Source organism: Sinocyclocheilus grahami, unplaced genomic scaffold, assembly GCF_001515645.1.
Source record: "Sinocyclocheilus grahami isolate Dianchi unplaced genomic scaffold, SAMN03320097.WGS_v1.1 scaffold68.1, whole genome shotgun sequence".
Taxonomy (NCBI): Eukaryota; Metazoa; Chordata; class Actinopteri; order Cypriniformes; family Cyprinidae; genus Sinocyclocheilus; species Sinocyclocheilus grahami.
The window spans coordinates 463,558-480,345 of record NW_015505247.1 but is presented as its reverse complement, the minus strand read 5'-3'; the positions used below and the strand labels follow the sequence as shown (position 1 = coordinate 480,345).

General features: G+C 36.1%; 2 protein-coding genes across 5 annotated transcripts in view; one reads left to right on the top strand and one right to left on the bottom strand.

Moving 5' to 3' along the window:
- The window catches only part of LOC107585226 (visual pigment-like receptor peropsin), a 5,493-nt gene extending 2,438 nt beyond the window's left edge, over nt 1-3,055 (top strand). For 3 of the 4 annotated variants that reach the window (XM_016272146.1, XM_016272145.1, XM_016272149.1), the window contains 5 exons: nt 1,178-1,277; nt 1,430-1,583; nt 1,661-1,829; nt 2,375-2,553; nt 2,643-3,055. In XM_016272146.1, coding sequence (XP_016127632.1) covers nt 1,178-1,277; nt 1,430-1,583; nt 1,661-1,829; nt 2,375-2,553; nt 2,643-2,748 — 708 coding nt within the window. In that variant the 3' untranslated portion in view covers nt 2,749-3,055. Of the gene's footprint in view, nt 1-299; nt 602-1,177; nt 1,278-1,429; nt 1,584-1,660; nt 1,830-2,374; nt 2,554-2,642 lie in introns of those variants that run through there. The other variant, XM_016272148.1, reaches the window with a different exon arrangement.
- A 571-nt stretch (nt 3,056-3,626) lies between these two features.
- enpep (glutamyl aminopeptidase) overlaps nt 3,627-16,788 on the bottom strand; it is a 15,470-nt gene continuing 2,308 nt past the window's right edge. The window contains exons 2-20 of the mRNA XM_016272163.1: nt 12,967-13,108; nt 12,606-12,737; nt 12,362-12,482; nt 11,704-11,858; nt 10,698-10,811; nt 10,464-10,598; nt 10,306-10,371; nt 10,124-10,189; nt 8,259-8,419; nt 7,611-7,690; nt 7,353-7,489; nt 6,827-6,882; nt 6,502-6,652; nt 6,220-6,293; nt 5,778-5,882; nt 5,520-5,693; nt 4,737-4,877; nt 4,559-4,640; nt 3,627-3,992 (exon numbers count right to left, since the gene is read on the bottom strand). Coding sequence (XP_016127649.1) covers nt 3,846-3,992; nt 4,559-4,640; nt 4,737-4,877; nt 5,520-5,693; nt 5,778-5,882; nt 6,220-6,293; nt 6,502-6,652; nt 6,827-6,882; nt 7,353-7,489; nt 7,611-7,690; nt 8,259-8,419; nt 10,124-10,189; nt 10,306-10,371; nt 10,464-10,598; nt 10,698-10,811; nt 11,704-11,858; nt 12,362-12,482; nt 12,606-12,737; nt 12,967-13,108 — 2,239 coding nt within the window. The 3' untranslated portion in view covers nt 3,627-3,845. The remainder of the gene's footprint in view (nt 3,993-4,558; nt 4,641-4,736; nt 4,878-5,519; nt 5,694-5,777; nt 5,883-6,219; nt 6,294-6,501; nt 6,653-6,826; nt 6,883-7,352; nt 7,490-7,610; nt 7,691-8,258; nt 8,420-10,123; nt 10,190-10,305; nt 10,372-10,463; nt 10,599-10,697; nt 10,812-11,703; nt 11,859-12,361; nt 12,483-12,605; nt 12,738-12,966; nt 13,109-16,788) is intronic.

Here is a 16,788-nt window from a genome sequence, read left to right as displayed (position 1 = left end):
GTGTGTGTGTGTGTGTGTGTGTGTGTGTGTGTGTGTGTACTTGGTGTATTTGATGTTACTAGTCAGCTATAAATGTACTGTCACTTTTAAATAACTAATTTAGTAATTATCAGGTTTTTGAGTTGGCATCTTCTGATTAAAGGTTTTTGTAAAAACCTGTAAATTGTAAAAGTTCAGTAAGGCTTATCTTTGTCTTACCTTTGAGGCCTAGGATTAGATACAGCACATGTTTTTAAACATTCCTTGAAACTGACATTTACAGATTCAGCCAAGTGTGTGAGGTAACCAGCAGGGTGTGTGTGTAAAATGGAAAACTGAAAATGGGAAATGTTTTGAATGGACGTCTGTGTGTTCACAGATGTCTTAACCTCCTGCTGTCCCTGTCTGTGTGTCTTTCTCTCTGGTGGCAGGAGTGGTCAGTCTGTCTAGTAACATTGTGGTGCTGCTGATGTTTGTGAAGTTCAGAGAGTTGCGTACTGCCACGAATGCTATCATTATCAATCTGGCTGTCACTGACATTGGCATAGCCGGTATTGGTTACCCCATGTCAGCAGCCTCAGACCTGCACGGGAGCTGGAAATTTGGTTACACAGGCTGCCAGGTGTGCACAAACCAACACATTAGCAAACTCAAGTCATTTTGATTGTATAATCAAGCAATTCTGTGAATATAATCATAGCTAAAGAGCATTTTTAGGGGGTCAATGATGAGTAAGAGTGTCCAAAGAAATGTTATTTAAAAGATCTAGTTTAAAGCACTACTCGTTTTTTTTTTTTCATTCATTCCAATAAAAGTGTAAATGTAATATTTGCTCTAAAATGTTATCTGGTGTAGTTATATTTTTGAGGAAGCAAAGAGTATTATTTTAAACAAATATTATAAATGATCAAGTTTTGGGGGAGACACCAATTACATTTTTCAACCTGAACTAACCTTGCCTTATATTTATAATATTGCTATCAATATTTAACAAACTGTTTCACTACTTCCCCCCCCCCAAAGAAATAACAGTAAAAGATACTGCCAACAGTGATAGATATTAAAAATATTTGGGATGCAATTTCATTCAAATTACTTTATTACAATTTTGTAATTTTTGCTTATTTTATAACAATTTTGAAATTTTGGCTACTTTCTTACATGTAAACAACAGCAGAACCTGTTGCCTCTTTTATAGATCTATGCTGCCCTGAATATATTCTTCGGTATGGCCAGTATTGGACTGCTCACTGTGGTTGCCATTGACCGATACCTTACCATAAGTCGACCTGACATAGGTATGATTTTATCAATATAACTACCTGAATGAAATATGAACCGCTAAGGACTGTCATTGTCTTAGCGGAAGGTTAACGTCATTGTGTTTTATTACTTACTCAAGGCAGGGGCCAAGTGCATTAGGAAATCTATTGATGTGTGTTTGTTACAGGACAGAAGCTGACAACAGTATCATACACACTTCTAATTGTGGCTGCTTGGCTGAATGCTGTGTTTTGGTCATCGATGCCCATCGTTGGTTGGGCAGGATATGCTCCTGACCCCACAGGAGCCACCTGCACCATCAACTGGAGGAACAATGACACGTGAGTCAAGATTGATATTATTACAGGTCAGTCTTATTAGTTACAGGATTATTAGGACTAATCTTGTTTGATTTCAGATCGTTTGTGTCCTACACAATGACTGTGATCACTGTCAACTTCATCATTCCTCTGGCGGTCATGTTCTACTGTTACTACAACGTCTCAGTTACTGTGAAGAGGTACAAAGCCAGTAACTGCCTAGACAGCATCAACATGGATTGGTCAGATCAGATGGACGTTACCAAGGTATAGTACCAGCAGTATTTATTAAATTTTATTTATATTTTTAATGTATTCCTTTTTCTCTTTTTTATTTTATTACATTTTCTTTCTTTTTCTTTCCTTCTTTCTTTCTTTCTTTCTTTCTTCTTCTTCTTCTTCTTTTTTTTGGAGAAATATGACCCATGGAGTTAATTGAAATAAAGCTGAAATAAAATAAAATATAAATAATACATGAAAAATATAAACTTAAACTTGAAAATTAAGAAAAGGGGGGGGGGGAGGAATTCAAAATATAACAATAATACAAATTAAATTAGAAATGCTGCCTTGTAAATAAAGTTGAAGAACTAAAATTAGATCTAAAATAAATACAAATTAAAGTGACAATAAAAATAAAAAATGTCAAAAGCACATAGCAAAATTAGTAAACTGAAAATATAATTAAAAACTTAATTACACATTTTAATAAATAAAATAATAGTATATCAATATTACTAAAATAACACTGCTTGACAGGTTTTGTTTGCTCTTTAGTTCGGTTTGACCTGAATGCTCGTTTATTTTTACAGATGTCTATTATAATGATAGTGATGTTCCTGGCTGCCTGGTCTCCATATTCGATTGTGTGCTTGTGGGCATCATTTGGTGACCCCAAAAAGATTCCAGCCCCAATGGCCATAATTGCCCCGCTCTTTGCCAAGTCCTCCACCTTTTACAATCCTTGCATCTATGTCATTGCCAACAAGAAGTAAGGCCTCTGTGTAACATCTTTGTTGTAATATGTCACTTACTTTCTTTGTCTTTTTTTTACTAATAAGTTGTATTTGTTGACTGCAGGTTCAGGAGAGCCATCATGGGTATGTTACGATGTCAAACACGACAGAGAATCACTATTAACAACCAACTTCCAATGACGGCGTCATCTACGCCACTCAACCCCTAAATGATGAGACAATCAGATATTTAAACATTCATAAAACATCAGCGCTGGACGCTTTCTGAATGCTCCACTGTTTTAACACCACTAGGGCACAATTACATTGAAGTTTCATACAAATGCAAAGTGTCCTTATCCCATGAATGTCCTTCCTGCAACTGACATTGACTTCCTTTGACCTTGCTATTCAGTGTGTAGTCTGATATTATGTAGTCTGATGCTTGTTATACTGTTATCTGCCTACTGCAAATCCTGTGAAATTGCTGTTCCTGATACTGTATGTAAAATGTTTTGATTTGAATAAAAACAATTCCACCATGATTCATCTTAAAAGATTTCTACAATTTATGTCTTAAGGCTGGAATAAACTACACAACTTTTAAAATTAGAATAGATTTTTTAAAAACTAGGCACTACACTTGCCGACTTTGTAAATGGTTATAGAAAAAAACTGGGAATCATACACTGGGCAACAAACAACAAACTCATGCAGAAAGATCCGCCTCGTTGCAAGGATACACATAACTGAAAATATAGTCAAACATGTTTGACATCTTCCGAGTGAACGGAATCAAAGTCTGAAAAATAAATAAATAAATAATAATCATCATTCACTACATGATTTTCTGTGAAATATGTCAACTCTGACTGCCCAAAATATGCAGACTGACTGTGACCTTCAAAACTCATCCAAATTGGGGCAAAAATATGTGCAAATGTAGTCATGTAGTGTATTCCAGCCCTTAGTCTTTTATGGAAAAAAAACCCAATATTTTGAGAACATCCCTTTATTGAAGTACCTGAAAAATGTGTCATAATACGTGTGAAGAACTTTATTTCACATTTACACATTTTACAAATAACTAATATAATGTACACATTAAATAAAGAATGTACAGTGCCTAAATATTTGTAATGCCTAGTTCCAAAGAGAATATTTGTTCATTTAAATGTCATGCCAACAGCATCCAAGACTATTTTGTAATGAGAGTGTTTGTTTTAAATTGTGGCTCTTAGCTAAAAATTCATTTTCAAGCTGCCCTGAGCAATTAATTGACTTGTGGGGGGTGGAAAATTTGTTCTGATGCTGGTCCCTTACAGCATTAGTGTACATTGTTCTTCAGCCAGTCCCGGATCTCATCCAGGTTCCGTTTCCTCCATTCGATATTGTTCTTCACAGTCTCTAGTGCCTGCTTCCTGGGCATCTCACCTGCTCCTGCATTCGGGTTCAGTGCAAAAAAGTGCTCCATCTTAAAAGAGACCAACATTTGAGGTATTTATACTCTTTGCTTGATTGGGCAGCCAAAAGTTAAGATATTTTAAACCAAAGTAAATTACAAACTTCAGTAAGTTGTAAGCTAGCATTCCATTCCGAACACAGCCTTTATGTCTCACCTTCCACAGCTGCAGATCAGTGTTGTATGTACTAGTAATTCTGGAGGGCAGGCGGCCCAAGTTTCTGTCATTAATAGTATATCTAAAACAGACATGAGATCATAGATAACATTGCTATTCTCAAAGGGAAGGCTGACTTTCTTTCAACTTATTCCTTTTAACTGTTAGATTAACTGACCTGTTCACTAGGTAATCCCAGTTGAGTGTCATCCAGTCCCAGGCCATGGTTTTGCCATATGGGTTTCGTGATACATATTGCACTAAAGTAAAAACATCTTGAAAAAAGAGACCAACATTTGAGGTATTTATACTCTTTGCTTGATTGGGCAGCCAAAAGTTTATATTTTAAACCAAAGTAAATTACAAACTTCAGTAAGTTGTAAGCTAGCATTCCATTCCAAACACAGCCTTTATGTCTCACCTTCCACAGCTGCAGATCAGTGTTGTATGTACTAGTAATTCTGGAGGGCAGGCGGCCCAAGTTTCTGTCATTAATAGTATATCTAAAACAGACATGAGATCATAGATAACATTGCTATTCTCAAAGGGAAGGCTGACTTTCTTTCAACTTATTCCTTTTAACTGTTAGATTAACTGACCTGTTCACTAGGTAATCCCAGTTGAGTGTCATCCAGTCCCAGGCCATGGTTTTGCCATATGGGTTTCGTGATACATATTGCACTAAAGTAAAAACATCTTGACTCCTCACAATGCTTTCATTTTTAGCAGCTTCAAGCAACCTGTTACAAAAGAAAGACATTTGAACAATGAATAATCAAGTGCTAGTTTACTTTTATACAAAAGTGCTAATGATTATTCATCTAGCAGACCATTTCATCCAAATCAACTACAAATAGTGTAAGCATGTTAAATTTCAAACGAGGAGCAGAAATGCAAGAGGAGAAGGATTTTTTTATTTTTTACATTTGCAATAAGGCTGTGAGTTAGTCAAGGGTTCCTGTTAGTGAGAGCATCTGAAGCAGCATCAGTATCTATAGACCGATCTTTTCTTCTGTATTGTGATGTATATCCAAGAAAAACGGATTATCAAGAAAGGAAGAAAAAAAAAAGTTGTGGAAACTTGGTTCTATCCATGTTGTTGATTGGATTTTGAGAATCTGAGCTTGCCATTGATTGTGGATGGATGAAGTTTAATTGGACTACATGATTGGAGAAGTCTGCAAATGTCACCAAAGAGAAGTCTGTTGTTTTCACTGCAAGTGTTATGACATTTTGATTAAACATTACAAGGTCAAAATCATTTTTTTCAAAATGAAGGATATACATGGATGAATCACTCACATTAAGATCTTTAACATGCATTTAGAAAATACGTAGATAGGGTGAACTTGACAACACTGCCCTGGTAAGAGAGAGTTTACCTATTAAGGAGAGTGATATTTTCTACTGAAGCCAGGCCGTAGAGCAGTTTGTCTTTCTCCTGGGCAAGAGTGGCAGAGATATACTTCTGGAACATGATTTCCCAGCTCTGGACTGATCCTGAGTTATTCATTCCATATCGGTACACTAGCAATCGTAAATTGACAGCCACACTGCTGCTCCCCAATGAGAAAAAGAGCCTCTTTAATACACACACTCTAATTGTACCACTGAAGGTATTTATGTATGAATGTGATTACCTAATTGTTCCATCGATCCATTTATTGAAAATGTCAGTGGTTTGGTTGAGAGCTTCCTGGTCACCCATCTGACATGCAATGCCCAAAACTGTCTCTCTCAGCAGCCTGTACAGGAAAAAACAAAACAGAAAATTAATCATAAAAATGCTACAATATTCAAGTTTTTCATTCAACTTTTCTATTAAATTGTTATGATTTTTTTTATTATTAAATTAATAGATAATACAAAATAGAATTTTTTTTACTAGTGGTCTCAGATTTTGGACACAACTGTAGCTATATTTGCATATGGGCACAAACATGCAAACTATTTAGAACATGTGTAAATATATGCAGCATTATAAACTGAGGTATCTGGTTTAAAAGAAAGATAAATCCAAGAATGTGTCCTTGGCCTGCTGTATAGGGGAGCTTTTTTACTTAAAAAAAAAATAAATCTCACTGCTGTGTTTGCGTCCCCTCATCATTCCACCCAAGCTCTCTGGATATCTTCTGCACATGCTCACGGAAGAGTTTCTAAACAGAGGCATGATTTGAAACAGACCATATGAAAAACAGAAAATATAAAATAGGAACGTCTTGCTTACATTTACATAAAGAATATCAGCTATAAATTTCACACTGGGAATAAGATCACTGTTCACATTTTAAAAATGTACATGATTTTTCATAAAATGGATGGTTTTCATGCATTGAGAAGGTATTGAATACTTTGGGATCCAACCTGGAATTTGGGGTAGAGCACTGGATCATCAGCCAACATATCTCTTACATAGGAGATAGAAGTAGATACTCTGTCCCACACAATATACTCTGTTTCATTGGCCAGATATCTTGTTAAGTTGAAGGCATGTCCATAATCGACAATATCTGCCCTATTAATGCAAAACAAAAGGCAATGACGTCAACATTCTTTCTTTATGACCTCCACTATAACCATAAAAAGCTGTGCTATGAAAAATCAGTTCAAATCTACTTTTTTGCCTGTCATCAAGTCAAGATTGAAAGTATAAGCTTTCTGCAGCTGGAAGATGTTTGTACTAACTCACCGTCCAAATGCAAATACATCATCAATGTAGCTGCTTCGGTCAGTTGCATCATACACCTAAAAAGATTATGTAGGATATTATACTTTATTACACGGCTCTCTGCAGTACTTGATCCTGATTGGTCCATCTCGATATTGCCAAAGCCACTAGAACATCTAGCGTTGTTAATCAATTATTGATTGTAGTAAAAAAATGTGTTCGTCTTGTTGCAAGGCCGATTGTTTTGTACGTGTAGTGGACTATTTTTATTAATAGCAGTAAGGCGATTCAACAATTCCAACAGCGATTTCAACGGAAGAAATAAACAGGACAGAGGATATTTGCATTCAGGTAAGATTATAAAATAATTTATATGTAATCTCAAATGAATATTTCATGTCCATATATTAAATTTTTTCATCAGTAGGAATGCAATAAGATCTATAATGTATATTCAGCCGGTCATTATCATTGTAATGAAGATCTTACTTTTCTATACTGTTCTGTTAGGTAGTTATGACAGAGACATTAATATGAATAATAATACCTGATGATTCACAGAAAGTTGCTCCGCAATAGCGCTCCACACATGGTCATAGTGATTTACTCTGTAAAAGCCCATGTGGTCTTTGTTGACTTTGATGAGACCATCGGTAGCAGGGGAGTATCCAGCAATGACTGCCTCTGATTAAATACAGGCAAATTGACAGAAATTACACAGCAGAGTACCTTAGTTAAAAAAACAATTTATTCCTCAATGCCAAAAAAAAAAAAAGAAAAAGTCTGAGCATATGATCTTGTTCACCTGTTGTTCCCTTGTCAAATAGGAAAGAGGCGTTTTTGGAGTCGACTGTGCGCCATTTCACATGAATGGTCCATTTGTAGCTGTGGGACGAGAGTTAAAACATCTGAGTCAACTAATAGTTGAGAGTTCAGTTCATTAAAGTTGACTGTATCATTCAGTTCACTGTGTTCCTTCCTGTGAAGAATAATCAGGGGAATTATTATTTGTGATCATGTTGTAGAGCTTAGTGGGGGCAGATAGAGGATACTTTAGAGCAGTGATGGGCAGTGACCGATAGATGGGTCAAAGATCTGTTCTGATTGCAGACAGTAAGGAAAAATCAACCAAATAAATGTGAAGAATTCAGAAAGCAAAATAAATGGGCTTATCTACTTTTAAAAAGGAGTACAAAAGCACTTTCCATATGTTTTGTTCTTGACATCAAATTAAGGTTGTGCATTTGATTAAACAGTATTTTGGTGCAAATTCTGTCACTTGGGAGTATGACTATACAGTATTTGGCCCCATATATGCATCTGTGCATGTCATGTTAATAATTTTTGCAAAATGTTGGGCCTATTTGGTTCATGGTAATTTGACTGAATTGGAGTGTTTGATTCCATTGATGTTTTAATTTTGGTGTAGAGGGGCGTGCACAATCAGGCTCACCCCAGGGGAGTGGTGGGCTGGCTGGGATCAGCATTAGGATCCAGGAGAAACCTGGTCTGGGTGAGTTTAGCTTCAGTGGCTGTGTTGGTCAGTGTCAGCACAGGATAACCCATCTGCTTGGTCCATGTGTCCATAATTTCTGCCACAGGTAACCCACTCTCCTATGACCCAAGAGAGATATATATTACCAGTCAAATTTTAGAATAATTAAGATTTTTTTTAAAGGGGTGGTTGACTGTTTTTTTCTAGGCTTGATTGTGTTTATGGGGTGCAGTCTAACATGTGTTAATGCTTCGTTGTTTTTTTTTAAGCATTATTTTTCACATAATTTACCTTTATTCTACAGGAACAGTATTGAGAACCGCTGCTTTAGAACATTGATTTTGAAACTTGTGAATCCATTAGAATCGTTAGAAGACAGAATCACGATTCATATATTAATAGATTTTTACGTGGACCCCTAGTTTTCTCTTCCTCTTCTCTAAGGCCACACTAGACGATTTTCAAATCTTAAATGATTTTAAAACCATGGGAGACCACAGACATGAAGACAGTTAGACCAACTTATAAACCTCTGAACGCACACACTAGACGATTCGACCAGACCGCGAGACCACACACTTGATGATTGTAGGAACGATTTCACAGTGACAAGTGATCTCACGGACACTCGCGAGATCAAACGTGACTAGAGAAGAAAAACAAATAGAGGACAATCAACGTTGTCAGCTGGCTCTCCTGGCATGCATTCTGTTTCACAGTGAAAAACAAAGTATAAAAAAGAATATGGGTGATGTTCTCTGCTTTCATGGCATGTTTGTGGCTGCCAAGTTTCAGCTATAGAAGCACGCAACATCCGGTAGGTGAAGCTTGCTCGCTCTCATTGGCTATTGCGGGTATCACGTCAGAGGCAGCCCGATCATTTGAGTTCGGGTTGCTCCGTCTCGATCGGGAGCAGATAAATAATCGTAATGACACCACACAATAGAGGGTTTTTTGGACAAAAAATCATTTGCGACAAGCCGCGAATCGGGCCACCCCCTGATCGATCGGGGATGCAAATCGGCCTTAAAATCGTCTAGTATGCAGCCAACATAAAGCAGCGCAGCATGGCCTCACCACCTTCGTTGCATGTTCCCAGGGGCGGGGTTTGTCTGGGATTGTGATGTCACAAACCCGGGAAGTAACTCGTTGTAGTCCTTTCGAGCCGTTTTTGTAGGCATTAAACTGCCAGAATTTGAAAAGACAATATCCGTTTGCATTGAACTTTCAGCGCCGCAACTTTGCAGATATTGTTTATGCTCAAACAGCAACATTACACACTAACTAACGTTAAAAAAGTGAAATCGCAATCAACCACCCCCTTTAAAAGTCTCTTGTGCTAACAAATGCTACATTTATTTGATTACATTACAGGAAAAAGAGGAATATTGTTAAATAGTTTTGAAAACTGTGATACATTACTGTTTAAAAGTTTGGGGTAAATATGATTATTTACAGAAATGTATATAAAATGAATACTTTTATTCAGCAAGGAAGTAGTAGGTTGATCAGAAGTGACAGGAAGAGCATTTATAATGTTGCAAAAAAATTATATTTCAAATAAATGCTGTTCTTTTGAACTTTATATTCATCAAAGAATGCTGAAAATGTCTCATGGTTTCCACAAAATATTACAGAGCAAAAACTGTTTTCAACATTGATAATATAAGAACCATTATTAATAATTGAGCATCAATAATATTTGACAATAACTGAGCACCAAATCAGCATATTAGAATGATTTCTGAAGGATCAATACATTATTTAGCAAAAAACTGGACAAACATACAAATGACAATGTATGATCAATAAAAGATATTTACATCAGCCAAGGCTTTCCAGAAGTCTGCAGTCTTTGCATTCTGGAATGGGTTGCTTTTTAGATATTGCTGTGGTGAAAAAAGAAATGGGTCTTATTTTGACAGCATCACATGTTTAATATATCATGCTTAATATATAACTGCGGAGTCTTTGGAAAATATATGTAAAATGCAAGTCGCCTTACTCGACATCCATCTCTAAATGTGTCACGGCCAAGCAAGTCCTCCAGCATTCGTAAAATAGAAGCGCCCTACAATAGAATGACATCACAGTTACCAATTCATAGCCAATAGAGTTGATGGATTAACAACACTAGGTTAAGCAGCAGTGACTTAACCTTACCTTGTTATATGAGATTGCATCAAACACAGATGTGATCTCAGCAGGGCTGGACACATCCACGATAATAGGATGGGAAGAGAAAAGAGCATCATCAACCATGACAGGAAATACATCATTGATAAGCATGATGTCCCGCTGAAAACACAAAAGATGAATTGACATAAACATGACATCCAGCCTCAATTGAATGGTTTCATTTAAGAATATATTTGAATGATTCAGGCATGTGCTCACCATTCCCCAGTCAAACTCAGCTTGTTCCACTCCCACATACTCAAAAAAGCTGGCAAAGCCCTCGTTCAGCCACAGGTCGTCCCACCAGTCCATAGTCACAATATTTCCAAACCACTGCCAATTAAAGACAAAACAGTTCCTTTAACGGTAGAACCCAAATACCTCATGCTTATTCAGCCCTATATTGTTTCTGTAACAGGGCCTTTTATAAAATGTGTTAAATCTGGGATAAATAAATTTGTAAATTTTTTTTTTTTTTTACAAAGACATTTTGTCAGACATTTGCTGCAAAATCAAAGTCATATTTCAAGAATTATATATATATATACTGTATACACACCCACCCACCGACCCTCACACCCACACCCCCACACACACATACATATATATATATATATATATATATATATATAAATATATATATATACAGTGGGTACGGAAAGAATTCAAAACATGATTATGTAACCAAAGCATGAGCAGTCAACATGATGGAAGCTGAACAAAATACTTTGCTTTGAGTGAATGTCTTTACAAGGAAAGAAGCTACAAATTATCTAATTATATCATGATTTTCTACAGTTCAGTTATATAATCATACAACATTTTTTAGCCCTGTGTAATTGTTTTTTTGTCCAACAACCTTGGACCTAGCCATAAAAAGATCATCTTATCAGTGTGCAGTGTGACTGCAGTCATTATCCCAAAAAACATCACTGCATTGGATGCTTTTGAGAGAGTGTAATATGTAACTGTGTGATAATAATCTTTATGGTAATCATATTTTTCTCTGTTGGCCTTGTTACTGTAAATGGATCTGATCAATTCTCCCTATTTGATTTAAAATGCAGTTACAGGAAACAGTAAAATGAGATGCATGCTCAGCACAGGGTGTTATGCCAATTTGGTTCTGATGTGTGACTGATGATGTACTGTATACTGGATTGTCCTCGCTCTGCGTAATAACTTGTCCTCTTTCACCAATCAGATATGTGATAGGGTTAGTAACCTGGTGAACGAGCTCATGTGCAATGACACTGGCCACTCGCTGTTTGTTGATTGAGGAGGACTCCTTCTCATCGAACAGCAGGTTGGTTTCTCTGTAAGTGATCAAGCCCCAGTTCTCCATTGCTCCTGTCCCAAAGTCTGGGATCGCTATCTTATCTGCAACAGAGACAGAATATATCCTATGTTCTTTTGTCACAATAATCATTGATATACATGATAGAAATCAGTTGATAAGATATGATAGAAATCATGAATCAGTGTTTTTTATAAGATCATAACGTGTACATCTGTTTCGAATTGTATGAGGGTCAATGACAAATAAGAGTGTCCACAATACAGACTTTTTAAAATCTAGTTGAAAACATTATTTTCTTTACAACTTGCATATAAGAAGATATACATATTAAAAAATCAAAAGGATTTTTACATATATTTTAAAGGTATTTTTTTTAAATTTGAGCATTTTTTTACATTTATATATATATATATATTTTCCCCCCCAAGAATTTCCGTTTTTTTTCTTCATTATGATATCAGGAGGGTTAAAAATTGCCTCATAAAATGATAATTATAATAAGTAATAATTAATAATGATGATGATGATACCTCTAATATGATAAATGGTTCAAAACTGAAAAACAATGTGTCTGCTGATTTACCAAGTTTCTCTATAGAATATTCCATGTCAAAATATTCCTCAAAGTAATCAAATATAATCTTGGTGACATTTGCAGCATATTCAGCAGTTGAGATCTGCAAAGGCTGAGCAAAGATCCGCAACTGTCAGGAGAGAGAGAAAGAGATAAATAATGAAATCCCACAGAGGTTTCAGTGTACTGACTGACAGGAACTATTTCAGCAAATTCTGGATGCAGTAGAGCAAACATGGAAAAAAGAGCTTACTGGTATATTTCTTTTCGAGATCCGCTCCACATAGTGGAACTGGTGAACCGCAAAACATACCAGATAGGTACTCATCTTTACTGATTTTTTAAAGGATGTTTTTGTCTTTTGGTCTGACACTTTTTCTATGTTCTGTGAATGAGAGTGTTAGGAGTTACAGTTAACATCTATCAACTGAATAGAAAGCAAGCATAGGAATGCAGCCAGACCTCGTTTACCAGAGCCATAAGGAAAACCACACACACACACTCACACATAACATACAAGCAGACTGATGGTTCACGTCTTGGTTTAAAAGTTTAAGCTACACTTTGAAACCTTCAATAACTGTTTTGAAGGCTCAAGCAGCAATGTAACGTACCTCCACAGGCATGTTGGACAGCGCTTCATATGCACTGTCATGGGTGATGGAGATTGTGTAGGTGGCCTTTTTGTTGGGCTCATCAAAACAGGGAAAAGATTTACGAGCATCTGTGGGTTCGTGGTCTGTTGCAGCAATTTTCCTGTAAAAGATCATAAAACTCAACTTGTGGTTTACGTTTACCTCAGTAACCTCATGTGGGGAAAGCCCAACCACATTTTCATTAACATCTAATCAAGTTTGTTTACAACTAAATTAAACTCACTGTCAGTTCTATGTGTGTGCAACAAAATTGATTTAGGTGGCCTCTGAAATTTTGCCCAAGTGCTTAAAACAAAGTAAAAAGTAATTTGATAAATTACATCGATAAACAGAATCTATTCCTATGTGGTGTGCGTCATAGTTCTTGGAGCTCATCATGGAAAATAAAGACTTATATGTTAATCATATATGATATTATATGATATCTAATATTGTGCGCTTGTTTAGCTGTTAGTTTTTCTCAGATCTGAACCTGAAACACAACAGAATAGAGCAGTAACAGAACTTAAAACCATGTTATTGTATGAATAAATAAGTTTTAGCAGATGTAGAGCTCTCATTCTTGGCACCTCTCAGCTTTCGTTCCAAGAAATGAAGGTCTATGTCAGTTCAGCGCATTTGTTAAAATTTCACACAATTCCCAAATCAGATCATATATAATGACCCCATCAATGGCAACTATCCCATTTCAACAAAAATACAAACCCAGTTCCAAAAAAGTTGGGACACTGTACAAATTGTGAGTAAAAAAGGAATGGAATAATTTACAAATCTCATAAACTTATATTTTATTCACAAACATCCTAAGGAGTGTGTTTGAGTAAGTTGCAAAAGGGAACAGCTTGGCAATACTCAAGCTCTGAAAATAATCCGCAAGCGTAGCATTGTTAAATACTTAACATTGTAATCTCATTGAGATTTTCCACCGTTTTAATATCTCCCTCAGAGACCATATTAATTTATCGGTGGAGCAGAGGTCTCAGATCATCTTATCCAAACTGTGGGCTAACATTCAGACATTCATGTTCTGCGTTATCTGTTCCCTGTCAAATCAGAGGAGCTGAGATGTACACTGAGATAAAAAGCATAAATAAGTTGGCAAGACATTTCTGGGACATGTTGTAATATTGCAAAAGGTCATTTGCATTAGTGTGATCTGACTGTTGAAACCAAGCATCAAGTAAATCTTGGGAAGTTTATCCAATGATACATTAAAATGACTTGGTTAATATCAGAAATTATCAGTGCGACCATAATAGGTCACTTGTAGTTCAGATAGATAACTTTGAGTCACAGTGGTCAACACATTTGTAACCAGACCAGGTCACCTAAAGTTTAGGGCAACAAAGTTTTGTAGTACAAGAGTGAGGACAGTCCTGATAAAGAGTTTACTGTTTGGTGTTGCCTGAAGGCCCTGAAATGGTCATGAATGGGAAGCTGTGTAAATGTAACATCCTTATCTGTGTGCCTAATTACTATAGTAAAAAACAACAACATACATTTCATCAGGTCATATTAAACACTGCACAGGGTTGTAAAATACTTGAATAACTGTACTTTAGAACTATACGCGTGATTAATTTGTGGAATTTGTTTCTTACTTGAATACTAAAACTGATAGCTATAATAATTGTTTTTTGAGGTAATTATACTTTTTTTCTCCTTAAAATTTAATTTAGACCTTTGAAATGCCAACCATTTTTGCAGGTCATCACAACTTAAACTGTCCTCATATTGTCAATTTTACTGAGCTTGCAATTATGGTCAAATTAAATGATGGTCCAAACTGAACTTTTATAGCCAATGACATCCATTTAAGTGTAAACTGTATTTGGAAATAATGTTGATCATTCAGCTTAGAGAAGAAATATTGGACAAATGACTCAGTGATCACTCTTTAAATAGTTACACTGTCTGAAGTTTGGGGTCATTAAAATTCTTCAGTTGTTGTTAAGAAAATACTTCACTTTTGAGCAATACAATGCATCCATGTTGAATAAAACTATTAAAGACATTTATAATATCCACAAAAATATTAAGCAGCACAACGTTTTAAACATTGATAATAATAAGAAATGTTTCTGCTTTGCATCACAGGAATAAATTACATTTTAAAATAGATTAAAATAGAAAACAATATCTTAAAGTTTAATAATATATCACAATATTATTTTTTTTTGTACAGTATTTTTTTATCAACTAAATGCCATGGCGAGCATAAGCCTCGTTCAGACTGTCAGCCCAAATCCGATTGTGTGCATATCCGGATGGAACCTGATTTGCATAACTGACTGTCCACACAGTGTATCAACTGTTCATATCCGATGTGTGTGTAAGGTCAAAAATTATCAAAGATTTCTGCTTTCCTGTCCCAAACCTATCTTCAGTAACAAAAGGGCCATTTGGAATTCCTGAAGGCACAGAGGTGCTGATAGTGATCAAGGCCTGTAGGCCAACATGTGTATACACCGGGGGTCTGCTAATTGTCACACCTTTTGCCCAGTGGGTGAAGTTATAATCTGCTGATTGGTCAGTTTGAATGTCTCACATTTGGTTTTTAGTCACATGGTCAAGGAAGGGATAAAAGAGGACTGTAACTGTTGCTCTGTCTCTTTCCTTGGCTGGCTCTCTTCTTGGGTCTCTGCCCTCTCTCCCTCTTTTTCTTCCTCTCTCTATCTCTTTCTCTCAGGTAATATTTTACATGTTGGGTACAATTAACTATGCTTTACCATCCTTCATCTATTTTGTAACCAATTCAAGTGTAACCATAACAAAATATTGTTATTAAACCATTTCAATTATTAATTATGTGCTAACTAGTCTTGATTCAAGGTTCATCTTAAAGTGTTACCTATTGCAATACAATAGTCACACAATAGCAACGCTCTCCCACATATGTAGCTATTCTAACTGCGCTTATTTCCGTCGTTGGTATAAGTGGCAGTGGGTGGTAATAGACTAGAAATGTACAGTTTTATACCATCGTGCTGATAACGTTTCTTTAGTCATTCGGCAATCCTACAGCCTGAACCACCGTAGGGAAACCATCCTTACATGTGTGTCCATAAGCGCTCTTTCGTTTTACTGAATGTGCCTTGGTTACTATGGTAATGCCGTTGCGTTGTTATGCCTAAAAACAACAAAAACAGCAATACAGTTTGCAATACAGATATTGTCTTACGACATGACAACATTTTGCCGTCGCGCTAGATTATTATTATTATTATTATGGATTTCGTTTTATGAGGCAGCATCAGAAACGCAGGAAGCTGGAATGTGCGACTTTATACCGTGCCGCCATCTCCGCCGGTTTCAACACTCAAAGAGGTGAGTATACTAGCAGTTATTAGTTATATTGTCTTTCCCCGCTTGACTTACAGTTCGCAACAACACAAGCTTGTTTCTGCAAAGACATTTATTATGTTTTCTACAAAAACGTCTGACGTGTTTACGTTTTACGTGGCGTGAGAACGTGAAAAAGCTACGCTTACATTCACTACATAGAAAGTGTAGTGAATTGTTATTGTATAAACACTTATTGTTCGAAGTGTTATTTCAGGGTTTGGATATGTTCTTATAACTCAAACGAGTTCACCTTCAAATCATGACGTCAAATTCACATTTCACTAAAGTCAATCACTGAAACAAGCACTGTGAGGAACAAATAGTCCCATGCCAGTGAAGGTAAATTACACAAAGTCATTTATTTTCATATCTGTAATATTATTTAAGTTCCTCCTTTGTCTAAAATGCAGCGTATTGTCTAAAACAAAAGTTATG